This window comes from Cebidichthys violaceus, unplaced genomic scaffold, assembly GCF_023349555.1.
Source record: "Cebidichthys violaceus isolate CVI_PGR_0920_01 unplaced genomic scaffold, fCebVio1.0.p SCAF_71, whole genome shotgun sequence".
NCBI lineage: Eukaryota > Metazoa > Chordata > Actinopteri > Perciformes > Stichaeidae > Cebidichthys > Cebidichthys violaceus.
The window spans coordinates 1023494-1036727 of record NW_027176939.1 but is presented as its reverse complement, the minus strand read 5'-3'; the positions used below and the strand labels follow the sequence as shown (position 1 = coordinate 1036727).

Genomic DNA, 13234 nt, shown 5'->3' with positions numbered 1-13234 from the left:
TGTATATAAGAAGTGGAAGTAGTCATTGTGACGTCACCCATTGGTTTGTGGACTGCCGTAATGAAGCCTCGAGTTCGACAATTTCGATGGCGCCATCTTCGATTTTTTGCATCCGATAAACGAAAGTTATCATATTTGGCGTACGGAGGAGACCCGTAGTGACAGTGACCTTTTTTACATTACATTACAGACGCTTTTATCCAAAGTGACTTACAATTCAGATTCCATCACACCGTAGGCACAGTTACGGGAGCAATTTTGGGGTTAAGTGTCTTGCTCAAGGACACATCGACATGCGGCTAGCGGAGCCGGGGATCAAACCGCCGATCCTCTGATTGAAGGACGGCCCTGCTCTCCACTTAGCCCCCAATCTTTCAACCTTTCAATCACAGTAAGCCCGCCCGAAAGCATACTCTGCTTTATGATCTATTTTAGGTCAAATGGGGCCGTAATGTTCTAAATGAACATCATGCTGTATTGAAGAAGACTTGAAACTAGAGATTGAGACCATAAACTCATGTTTACAATGTTTACTGAGGGAATAAATCAAGAGAGAAGCAGGGTCATTTTCTCAAAACACTACAAATCCTGGAGGGTCCCTGCAGGCCATATCCTCCAAGCCGCAGCTGCAGCCTCTCGCAGGCTGAATACAGCTATATGTCAAGTCGGCCAAAACAATGTAAAATGTTCACTGTAAAAAATCCTTGTCCATAACATCCTCTGCACTCATATTGTTCGCTGTTGGAAATGTTACTAGATTGCAATACAAGTGAAGCGAGCAAGTTCGTTTTGACCGTGACCGTGGCTAAGTGGAGAGCAGGGCCGCCTTTCAATCAGAGGGTCGGTGGTTCGATCCCTGGCTCCAGCTCGTCTCATGTCAATGTGTCCTTGAGCAAGACACTTAACCCCAAAAATTGCTCCCGTAGCTGTGCCTACGGTGTGTAGATAGATACTGAATTGTAAGTCGCTTTGGATAAAAGCGTCTGCTAAATGACTGTAATGTAATGTTTTAAAAAAATACTACACTGCAGTTCTTCCTTGCCCTGAACAATGTCTGGGACAACGCCTATCACCAGATCTGTGAGGGCAACGAGTGGAAGAAGGACTTCAACAAGCCCATTGGACATTATGAGTGTTTGGTATTGCCTTTCAGCCTCACTAGCGCCTGGCCGTGTTCCAGGCCCTGGTCAATAACGTGCTGAGGGACATATTCAACAAGCCTGTTTGTTTACTTGGACATTCTTCTTCAGGTCCAAGGAGGAGTACATCACGTTCAGGCAGTCCTCCTTCTTGAGAACTCTCTTTCAAGGCTGAAAAATGCGAGTTCCACTCTGCCTCTGTCTCATTCCTGGGGTACATCATTGGACAGGGGTCTGTGTCAATTGTCAATTCCTGGCCTCTTCCTGAGTCATGGAAATAGTTGCAACAGTTTCTGGGGTTTGCCTACTTTTACCGGAGGTTCCTCTGAGGCTAAAGCCCTGTGGCCGCACCACTTACATCCCTTACATCCTTTAAGGTGCTGTTCCAGTGGTCTTCCTTGGCCGAGGAGGTCTTTCAGAACCTCAAGGCCCCCATCCTTCAAGTTCCTGACTCTTGGAGACAGTTTGTTATGAAGGTGGATGCCTCTGACGTTGGGGTTGGAGCCATCTTGTCCCAGCAGGCTGCCGACAACCAGAAGCTCCACCCCTATGCCTTCTTCTCAAGACAACTTTCCCTGGCTGAGAGGAATTAAGACTCTACCAAGGTAGCCAGTGGAGTGTCAGCCGATTCGGCTGTGTTCTGGCTCGATGCCAAATGTGAGCCCATTTAATTTTTGCCATATCTGGCCCAGATTTAGCTCTTACAGACACGGGTCTATTCTGGCTGAAACGTGGCACCTGGGTTAATCAGCAGCCAGCACAGAAACAGGTTCTGGCCCGTTGATTGCTGCCAAATCTGGGCCCAATCTGGCATTATAGACGACAAAATTAGCTAGCTAGCACACCCTTTAGTCCCTCAGCCTCACTCCCAACCGCTGGATGAAGCTTTCTACAGTATATCTGCTCTACAGGACTGTTTGGACAGACTGGAACATGTTCAGGGATGGTGCCATCCAGCAGAACAACATTAATCTGAATTAATATACATCACACATCTGCTGTGTCAAAGGGCACTTTAACACAGTGTGTCATTTCTGTATCCTTTTAACACACACGTGTAGTATGACAATGGATCAGCTCACACATAAGTGTGTTGTTGAGCGTGGCAAAATATGTTTAGTTTTTCAATTTCAATTCAGTTTCTACAATTTTAAATATTTAATGTATGAATAAATCTTCTGAAAATGGACTTGAAATCAAATTATTGCTTTCCAAATAAATGTAAATATAAAATGTGTATTCTCCTGAGACCTGGTAAAGCGGTACGGTGGACTGCCTTGACCAATCACGTTTGAGCTATTTCAAACGTTTCAACTTGCAACCGTCACACTGCCCGTTTCGCTGCTGGCTGTCAAAGAACATGGACGTCTCAGAGGAGGACATTCCAACACTAGCGGTGAGTTGTTGGCGTTGGTTATATTACAATAACAGTGGCTCAATATTTTAATGGCAGTGTGTATAACTTAGTGTGTGCAGTCCAGCGGCGCCCGGCCAAACTCTTCGCCCCGTGCTGCAGAGCTCGGAGCTCCCCGCCCGATTGCCGGCTGATGGGCGGAGAGCTCCGGGCTCTGCGGTAGGGACCGAACGTCTGCACACACTGTGATGATGCAGAGCTGGTTGGATATCGGCAAAGATTAATTTAAGTGAGTAACGTAAACATTAGATATCTTAAAATAGTTTGCCAACAGTATCTAACCATCTGGCTAACATGAGCTATCAGCTCATATTAAGCTAGTTAGCTGAAGAAGTGAGTCAGTGGTTAACGTTGAATGAACGAGTCTGCTAGCTGATGTTGGATAGCTAGCTAGCTTTTTTGTTGAGTTCTTAAATTCTGTTCTGGCCATCATGATGAGCGTTATGTGATGTAAAGTTGGTTTATGTTAGCATCTGTGAACTAGCAAACACTCGATTGAGCAGGTCTAGCTAGCTGTCTTTGTCATATTGAATTCATTGTTCCGTCAGAAGTGGCGCGAAAGTGCGTAACGTTAACGTTAGTTTGTACTGTTGAGAGAGAGAGAGAGAGAGAGAGAGAGATGCGCTTAGAGCAGACCGGTGTTAGCGATGGGGCAGAGGAAAAGTAAGTATCGTTAAGCGCTAACGTTATTAAATGTAAAGTTTACATTTATTTTTAGTATTTGTTAAAGAAACTAAGTGCCATTGACCTACATTGAACTAATATTAGCTAGCTGTTAATAATTGGCTTGAACAGGGACTAGAACAGGTTCTTTAATCACAGTTGACTTTGATAGCAGGGCTTTCCCTGCTGTTATATGGCTATAGGGCGAATATAATAATAATATAGGTGACCTCTCCCTTTCTGGGAATGTGTGCAGCACCCTAACCCAAAACACAGGATGAATGAATACATTTAGTCAATATCACAATAAATTAGATTGGTACTTAACTTTTTTTGTTTGTTGTTTACAGGAAGGGAGACATGAGCAGCAGGAATCTGTGAAAGTCCTCCCAACCACTTTTAAGAATGGTAAAGAAAAATGTACAGTGTCCAAAGCACAAACCAACTTCTGGAAAAGACAAGCGAATTGGGATTTGTCCTTGAAAGGATTTTAAAATTTAACACAGATTTCCAAGAGTTTACTGTACACTACGTTGATAGTAGTGTACAGACAAGGAACCTTGACAGATTCCAAGAGTCCATTTTCAACCTTTTGCAAGAGAAGTCTGTCTAACTTAGGTACATTTTCATTTATATTCTTTTGGGTTATGTGTACATCTTGTCAAATTTTGTTCCAAAGAATCTCATGGAAATTAGTCTAAATTTCTGCTTTGTTCGGCTTTGCTCTTAATCCTCTTTACAGCCTAAAAAGGAGCCGGATGTACAGGATGGATTGAGGCCTCTCCTCAAAAAGAAAGTTCCTGAAATATTGGAGGAACTCCAAACTCAGGGCATTGTTACAGAAAAAAACAGGCTGAAGCTCGTCAAAGTTTGTGTCTCTGACTTGGTGGAGAGGCACGGATTGTAAATTTTGCAGTTTATAATAAGAGTGATTAAACAAATATGCTCACTTGTCATGATTGTACTTTTTAAATCATGTACAGCATACGTTTATTATATGTATATCTGCAAACAGGTGGATGCTGTCCATAGAAGGCCATGTGGTAATCACATATTTACCTCCCATGCTAGACTTCACAACTGCCCTGGCCCTTGAGTATCAGGTGGAAGCAGCCACAACGTATACAAAGGTATTGTTAAAATTGTTATGAACATCACGTTTCTTTGCATTTGCATTACTTGTATTTCTCCATTAAAGTCTGCTTGTAGCATTGACCAGGTAAAAATCACCGTACTTGCATTTAGGTGGCATTTGCGGACAATACAAGAATAGGACTTCTTACAATCGGCATCTATTTGATATTGCTGTAAAAACAGTTTGCCCAATTATTATCTAAAAAGAGTTTGATCGTTGTGTTAACTTGTTGATATGCCCTGATAAGACTGATGTGCTCGGTGGTTCTAAATATTAACTTCCATTTGTATTTGGTTGCTTGTCAGGGTAAATCCAGACTCCAGCAAATACAGTGCCGAGGTCAAGAAAAGAAAGGAAAGTGGAAGACCAGTAAAGCGCAAAACATCAGATATGAACCAACGCGTCACATCCTTCATGAGGGACTTCACTGCATTTGACTGGCAAAATAACCAGATGGAGGTGAGGCACTTATAATAACGTGGCCTTTAAAGAGTTCCCTCTTGTGGTATTTATCCATGAAGGTTTGGTTTTTATTTGTCAAAGTTTTGAAATATTAGTCTCTTAGATAATAATGTTAAATCTGCTTTCAATGTGTCCTTGATACTTTAAATCATATATCCAGAACACATATTAGACAGTTTTCAATGGAACTAATTTCCACTGAAGAAATACTCAATGTAATGTCAATTTCAAACTTCATAGCAGTAGGACTTGGGGATATTTTTGAACTGTGTGCGGGCATGTGTCGCTGTTTTCTGCCCTTCTAGTCACAACAAATGACCAATGTGTGGCTAAAGCCTTTTACAGACGAGGCCTATTTGCAGGCCTCAGCTAGAATAAAGATAAGAAATACTAGTACTATAATATAACTTTAATACTACTAATATTAGTGTATAATTAAATAAAAAAATTAAAAAAATTATATATTTTTGAGATCAGAAAAATCATGGCACTATCAGAATACATGTTACAGGTTCACATAAGATAAGGATGGAACACAGCACAACTTGGAAAATTCAAAAGCTCGCCCTGGAAAAACAGCAGTTTCAGGATATTGTTTTTTGGAAAGTATGGAAATCCAAGACTTTAAATATGCTGAGCTCTTGGGACAACTGATATAGGCTCTATATACACAGTTATACATAGATACAGTGAAACATTTATAAAATATAGAGCATATAAAATTTAAAAAACTGATCAAATATCCCAATATTTGAATAAAAAAATATTTTTTAAATTCAAAAACACTCTATATCACTTCTGTGTATCACTCCTGATGTTCAATGAATCAAAAGACAGAAGATTGGACCTTTTTTGAGTGTTTTAAGCTCTTTCTAAGCCCTTTTTAGTTGTTTAGTTTAAGGTCAAATACTGCTTCAGATTCAGCCCACTCTCTCTGTTCAGGGCTGTATCTCAGCCCCCCTTTCTCCGATTTTCACCATTGAGACATCCTTCGAACCGTAGGAGCTGGAATTGAAAGCTAGATGATTGACAGCACTATTAGCCAATAAAGCTCAAAAACGTCCCATCTCTGAAATCTAATTTGCTGAGCTTCCAACCCTCCCAAGAAGCCGAGGAGTGTCGGAGAGACACGAATCGAACGGATTCACACGGAGCACATGCAGCTGGACATACATGCAGTGGAAGTACGGAGATATTTCATTTTTTCGCTGAGATTCGACCAAAAGTGAGTACAATATTCGATGAAAGCTGTGTGACTTTTTGTGTTCGAAGCTGAATATCTCTGCGATGGTTTACCGGAGAGAGAAATGGAAACTATGTCCGTAATCTCCGTCAGGCGGACATGCTTTTTCATGCTGCATGTTCGTAGGTAGCACGTTGCTAACGGAGTGTAGCAGCTGTTTTCTCCGGTCTGTCACAGTCATATCGAGTATGATTTATGATATTTTGTTATTTGTTTGCTTGGCTGATGGGAGATGTGTTTGTCTCATGTAGAAGTGACCTAGTTCATGTTGTTCCCAGGACGCATATACATATTGAACCCGATTCTGGGGCGTCATTCATCCTGAGTCTCAGCCAAGTCGGCAACCGGACCCGGCCCAACAAATTTATTCTTCTGGTGCACCGAGTTCGGGCCGATGCTGGCCCCGGTAATTTTAGATTATGGCCCAGTGACGGCAGTGTCGGCCCCCGGAATCGGGCCGGTGTATTCGGCCCGATTCTGGGGCGTCATTCATCTCGAGTCTTAGCCGATTCGGCAACCGGACCCGGCTCGACGCGGTTCTTCCGGCGTGCCGAGCTTAAGCCGGATCTGGGCCAGGTCATTTTGGCTACCTGGGTAGGAACTAGGAATTGTTGGTTGTCAAGCTGGTGTTGGAGGAATAGTGTCACTGGCTCAAGGGAACAGATCACACATGTTTTTTTATATATCCAGTACACCAAAAGACCGAACTCACGTCAAGCCTGACGCCTTTTCCAGCGCAACAGGGAGGTCCTCTAGGGTGGGAATTCCTAGAGGACACTAGAGAGTTTGTCAACTCCTGCCCTGTATGTAACCATCACAAGCCATCACACCAGGCCCAGCAAAACAGAAGCTGCTGCAAGTCAAATACGGCCACAACACCCTGACCAGCCACAGGGTTGTCCCTGTTCCAGTCTGCTTATGGGTTCCAGCCACCACTGTTTCCAGCCCTAGAGAAGGAGGTTTTCTGCCCGTCCAGGCCTTAATCCTCCACTGCTCAGCAGACCAAAGCCATCTCCTATCAAGGTGTGGCTGTTGACCCAGGACCTACCCTTGCGGGTAGAGTACAATGAGTTGGACCGTGTTTGATCCAACAGGTTGTCAACATAGCAGCAGTGAGGCTCAAGCTGCCCCGGTCCATGCGGATCCCTCCGATATTCCATGTCTCCAAGTTCAAGACGGTTCAACAAATAACACTGGTTCCTTCTACTCCGCCTCCACTACCACCCCGGTTCAATGATGGACGTCCTGCCTACATGGTTTGCGGCCTGCTACGTTCCCGCCGCCATAGAAGAGGTCTGTAATAGTTGGTTGACTGTGAAGGGTGTGGCCCAGAAGAGAGGTCCTGGGTTTCGGCTCGACACATCCTGGACGCCCGACTCATCAGGGAGTTCCACTGCCGCAATTCTGACCAGCCATCCAAGACCTCCACACCCAATGGGGCGCCATCCTGGAAGCTCTTTCCTGTCTTACCTCCATTGCTTCGACAGCGAGGAAGGCAAGGATGACTCACCCAATGATGCTGAGGAGGAGGCTAAGATGGACAACTCCGACGAGAATGCTTTACTGAGTTTGGCATTAAAAGTCAATACCTACTCTTTCTGGTCTCCTGTGTGCTGGAATTGGGTTCCATATAGATTATATATTTGGCCTATATGTTTTGTATCAATAATTTGACAGAGACAAAATGCACATGGCAGCAAGTGAAGATGACAAACAAAAATGTATTTCAAACAGGTAAGACATATTTAGCTAACCGTAACATACAGTTAAATGTTAATCCCTCACATGTAAATGAACAGTTAATACTGTAAATTAACAGTTAATGCCGTCAATTAACAATGACAGCAGACTATCGTAATTTAACAGCATAATACATTATTTTTTGTGAAGAGGTGGATACACACTTCTCTATACAAGTTCAGTGAATCACAATCCATCTACATCGTACTGTCTATTGTAGGTTAATGTATCTGTAATGACGATAGAATATTTTTATAATTCAAACTGTTCATTGCTTAAAAGTCCTTTTTGAGTGACAAGACGTGACCGACTGCTCCTGAACGTGACTTTGGACACAACAGCTTCAGTTCATCCTTCTGAGCACCATGTGGAGATCAACCGAGGAGCCGAGGTAACGTTACACTTATCACCTGAAATTTAAAGTCTCTAGTATTGTTTTGTCTTCATGATTATTGAACTGGTAACATCTCAGATCATGTTTCACTTGGTCTGTTTTGTTACATTAGGTTGCTAATCTTGGCGGAGCTAGCTCTGTATCGTTAGCTAGCCCAAGCTCAGTTAGCCTTAGAAAGGTTAGCTAGCTAACAGCATAGCAAGTCAAGTTAATTTAAATACAGTTAATCACCAGTTACAGTGTTAAGATGTAACATTAGTAAACTAACTTGTGTTTACGTGTGCTATTATTGAACCGACTGTAGGACCGCAAACGGGACGATTATCAAAATGGAGACTGGACCAGAAATCACCAACGTGTGTTCAAGGCGATGAACAGCTGAGGTAACGCTAACAGTAACGTTACATGTGTGTTATCCCAGGAGCAACATTAACACCAGATCAAACTAATTTTAGTGTTGAACGTTAGTCTATTGCGGTCCATTGTCTTAGCTTCATTTCTTCACCTAACGTAGTCAGCTCATCACACAGGAGAGTTTTGTTTATTTAAACCCTATGGTATTGTTGTATTAACGTTTTGCAAAGACTTGCACTGATATGTTGACATGTGAACTCACAGTTGCACAACCAAAGCTTCTTTTAAGTGTGTTTATCCTGGATGTCATAGAACTTTCCAGAGGTTCAGAACATTGCGTTTCAATTTTTTTAATTTTGTTTGTTTTACAGTCACTCGTCATCAGAGATTGAGGATACCAGCCATACGCTGCAGTCAAGTCCTCTTTCAAGGTGTTCTCTCTCTATTGTTTTCATTCATGTGTGAATTCTTGCAGTTAAAATTAACTATAAATGTGTATAAGACTTGTTAACAAGCTAGACTGTGATGCAGTTATATTACACTGTTCTTAATGGTATTTTAATTCAGTGTTACACTGTTGATGCTATTTTAATTCAGTGTGACACTGTTCACTTAAGCTGGTCATTAACGATTTTATTAGTTTTTTACTTTTCTTTTAAACATGCAGTACACTGAGTTTTGTGATGTACAAATGTCCCTTTATTATTTGAGAACATGTAATAAACTGCAACAATTATGTATTGAATGTTATTCATTCATTCTATTGTTGTTATTTTATTTATTGGGAATTAAATGCAAAAGTATTGGGTTGTATTACCCTTTGCAAATAAATGGTAACATTCTGGCATATCGTAAAATCACGGTAAAACCCAGTTGTCCTACTATAACATACTGTAATCCAGTATACAGTAAGATACCGTAAAAGTTAATTACGGTAGTGCGCCGTAAAAACAGTAAATTACTGCCGTCCCTGCTGACAGTGAGTTACTGTTAAATCATGGTGAAATAATTGTGTATGATTGATGCCTCCTAGGCCATCGCAGTAAGCCTAATCTTGGCAAACATTTGCTTGCTGTTAGACTACTGTCAGAATACTGTACACAATATTGTTTGCTTTTTGAGCTGATCACTTTGTCATATTTTATATGATCATAGTGTCACAGGTTCTTGGCCTAAAAACATGGCAAACAGTCTGCTGTGGACCTCAACCAATCCAAGCTTTCCTTTTTAAAAACTTGGATGGTGATATAGGTGATTGAAAAGGAAGTGCAAGGGACAGACTTCACACTTCCACCTGACAGCACAGCAACAATAGTTGCACCAGTTAGAACATTGGGCTGAATTTCACCACTGAGGGGGATGAAGACACCATATCAGCTGATTCAGAGAGTATAGCTATCATGTGTGGTAACTGTTGATATTGTGCAACATTAAACCTTGTGACATCCTTGATGATATCGTTGTCCACCAACATTGCCTGCCATTAATATGAGGAAAAGGGGGCTGTTGCCTTCCCAAGTAGTTTGCTTCAACTCTGCTGCAAATAAGAGACCAAACTAGAAATACTGAACTGGAAAACTACTTAAGATTGGGTGGTTAGCAAAAGAAGGTTGTATTAAGTTTTCGACAAAATATTTCTATTATTGCATTTTTATGTGAGAGAAAGGTGCAACTGTCAATGTTGTGACAACATTATTGAGTTGTACATGTGTCACAATTATGTCACACAAACCTTCTGAGATTACTGAAAGTTGAATTTAACAAGGTCTGACAAATGTAGGCAAGGCGTGTACCAGAACCATTTTTAAAAATGTTCAAAGTACAGAAAAAGATTTTTAAAGCATGGGAGTTATGATAAATAATCTACATAAAATATGTAATATAATCATATGCTTATATTTGTGTTTTGTAAAGTAGACAATAAAATTAATTGCTCCTTTTATTTGTGCTGAAATTAAGTAATGCAAATTAAAAATATCAACATAAATTTCAACATGGAAAATCCTATCCTATCCTTAAGATAGATAGATATAAACTTTATTCATCCCCAGGGGGAAATTAGTTTGTGAGTCAACAAAGCTTAAAATTTCACAAAGAAAAGGCAACTTAGATTTACATTACATTACAGTCATTTAGCAGACGCTTTTATCCAAAGTGACTTACAAGAAGTGCATTCAACATAGGTATTCAAGAGAACTACTACTCACCAGAAGTCAGAAGTGCATCTCCTTATTTAAACAAGCATCTAAGAGCATGAAGCAGAGCATAAACCAGTGCAAAAGTACAGTGCAAAAACAAACTAAAATAAGTGCAACAGACTAATACGACTACAATAAATGCAACAAACTAATATGAATACAATAAGTGCTAAGTGAAAGGCTCAGGATAGTACTTCTTGAAGTTCCTATTATCATGAGTTCACTGATGAAATGATGCACCTAAGAAAGTAACCATCCAAAATGCATTTAATTAAAAGTGCAAAGATATTAAGGGCAAACAGATTGCTCTCCTGTACAAGGATCATAAGATATGCACACAATAAATAAAAAAACATACATTTAACCATTAGCTAAGCAGATAATGTACTGTGGATGTTATCATGCAGTCCAAGTAAGGTACAGGTTACTACTCTGCCTTTGGCCTTCATGTCATATACATCTTTTTTTGGTTACAGATAGAAAGTTCACCTGTGTTGTGTTTAAAAGGCTGAATATTATGATCTATTATCACATTCTTCTTTGGCATGTCTGTCTTCTGACCTTTGTGCATGTACAGTCTCAAAAGCAAACCACTGACAAGTATTCTAAAAACATAATGACAAGTTTTAGGTTTTATATTTACATTCATTTAACTTCTAACTGCAATGAGGCAGACAAGTAAGTGAACATCCGAAAAGCTTTCAATGCAAAACAATAGATATTTAAGGCAAACAATTTCATTTAGAAGGATGATCTGGGATGTGCACACAAATAATCAAATCTGTAAATTGACCTAGACCATTAGCGAAAGGCAGATCATGTAAATATGCAAAAAGAAGTATGCCATATGTAAAGTTCATATTTCAAAGTACAAGACTTCATATACAAAAATAATATCAGTGCATTATTACATGCCTTTGAGCTTCCTTATCTTTGAAATTTACAAGTAATACCACCTAGAATTCTGTTCCGAATTATGGTCAGTTTAAAACCATAAACGAGAGGATTCATAATGGGAGGTATGATGAGAAGTTCTATTGCAATAACATTTTGAATGGTTGGAGGGAGATTTGAACCAAATCGCAGATTGAAAACATCAAAAAATATAGTTGCGAGAAAAATGAGCAAGGAGGTTAAATGTGGCACACATGTCTGCATGAACTTAGCTCTGTTTTCTAAAGAATTCACACAAGTTTTGATGACATACACGTAGGACCAAACTATTAAAAAACCATGAAATGTGTAAATGATTATTGTAATGTATGCAAATATGTTGTTAACAATAATGTCAGCGGGGAAACAAGCAAGTTTAACGATAATCCAATTCACACAATAAATTCTGTCAATATATGGGCTGCATAGCTTTAATCTAGATGTAAGAATAATATTCATTGCAGAAATGCAAAAAGGTGTTAACAAGGAGAAACACACTAACAGTAAGAGTCTTGGCTTTGTCATAATAGAGTTGTACTCCAGGGGTCGACATATAGCCACATATCTGTCATATGCCATGACTGCAAGAATAGACATATCACTGCAGACAAATGAGTACATCACTAAAGCCTGAACAAGACATCCAGAATAAGAGATCACATGAACGGGAGACAGCAGATCCCACAGCATCTTGGGGTAGAAACCTGTTGTCCCATAAAGTCCATTCATGCAGAAAGTGCACAATAGAATATACATTGGTTCATGCATGTTCTTATCCAAGATGATGGTCACAATAAGAGCAACATTTACCAGCACAACAAAACAGTAAGATATTAAAGTTAGAGAGAAGAGAGCAACTCTGTAGTTCATTGTTACATTTAAACCTGAAAGAACAAATGATGTTACTCGAGAGACATTATCCATCGTGGTTAGAAAACATTGTATTTTTTCCCTGTGTTGTCTTCCTCCACCTTAACACAGTGCCTGTTTCCTCATCTCACTGTTATTAATATCTTCTGACGATAGCAATGCATGAGCTGGGAATTCAAACCGACCAATCAACTTTTAGAATGAGCAAACTTGTTTTTAGTGCACTGCAATCTACTGTATGAGGTGAACAATGCATGAAATACATAAAAACTAAAAAAATATTTTAATTCAAATGTTCATAATTATTTATGTTACTAGGAAGTTGAGGTGGCGGACATCATTTCCAAACATTTTTACTATGAACATAATAGTAGTCAAAATAAATACATTTAATGAAGGGAATAATGAACAGAAAGTACATTGGTTTTCAGCCAACATCTAACAAAGTGAGGATTTAAGAAGTGTAGAAAAGCTTGCCTATAATTTTGCTGATTATAAATTATTTGTTAAATTAGAAACTGAATCAGAATCAGAAACGGTTTATTGCCAAGTACGTTACACATACAAGGAATTTGGCTGAGTGATTGTTGCGTGATCATAAACATTTGAAAATTTGAAAATATGAAAATTTACAAGAAAATATGATTAACAAACAAACAAATAAAGAGTATGTTAAAATGAGTATGTTA

The 13234-nt window shown here is 39.8% G+C and overlaps 2 protein-coding genes and 2 long non-coding RNA genes across 5 annotated transcripts in view; 3 read left to right on the top strand and 1 right to left on the bottom strand.

The window, feature by feature from the left end:
- The window catches only part of zgc:162780 (uncharacterized protein LOC555377 homolog), an 84643-nt gene that overhangs the window by 3141 nt on the left and 68268 nt on the right, over positions 1 to 13234 (top strand). The window lies entirely within an intron of this gene.
- LOC137891886 (uncharacterized) lies at positions 2470 to 4829 on the top strand. 2 transcript variants are annotated; one of them, XR_011105384.1, is made up of 4 exons: positions 2470 to 2535; positions 3567 to 3624; positions 3959 to 4346; positions 4657 to 4829. It is a non-coding gene; the product is annotated as an uncharacterized lncRNA (long non-coding RNA). The 2 variants fall into 2 exon arrangements; XR_011105385.1 differs by lacking the exons at positions 2470 to 2535; positions 3567 to 3624 and adding an exon at positions 3719 to 3834.
- On the top strand, positions 6762 to 9203 carry LOC137891881 (uncharacterized). The gene is made up of 3 exons (XR_011105383.1): positions 6762 to 8187; positions 8495 to 8573; positions 8916 to 9203. It is a non-coding gene; the product is annotated as an uncharacterized lncRNA (long non-coding RNA).
- Positions 11670 to 12599, bottom strand: LOC137891864 (olfactory receptor 11H6-like). Its single transcript, XM_068736665.1, has one exon. The coding sequence runs from the start codon at positions 12597 to 12599 to the stop codon at positions 11670 to 11672; it is 930 nt and encodes a 309-aa protein (XP_068592766.1).

Bases quoted from the DNA above. Each gene is read 5' to 3' on its own strand.
- LOC137891864 (XM_068736665.1), bottom strand. From the start codon at position 12,599: ATGGATAATGTCTCTCGAGTAACATCATTTGTTCTTTCAGGTTTAAAT.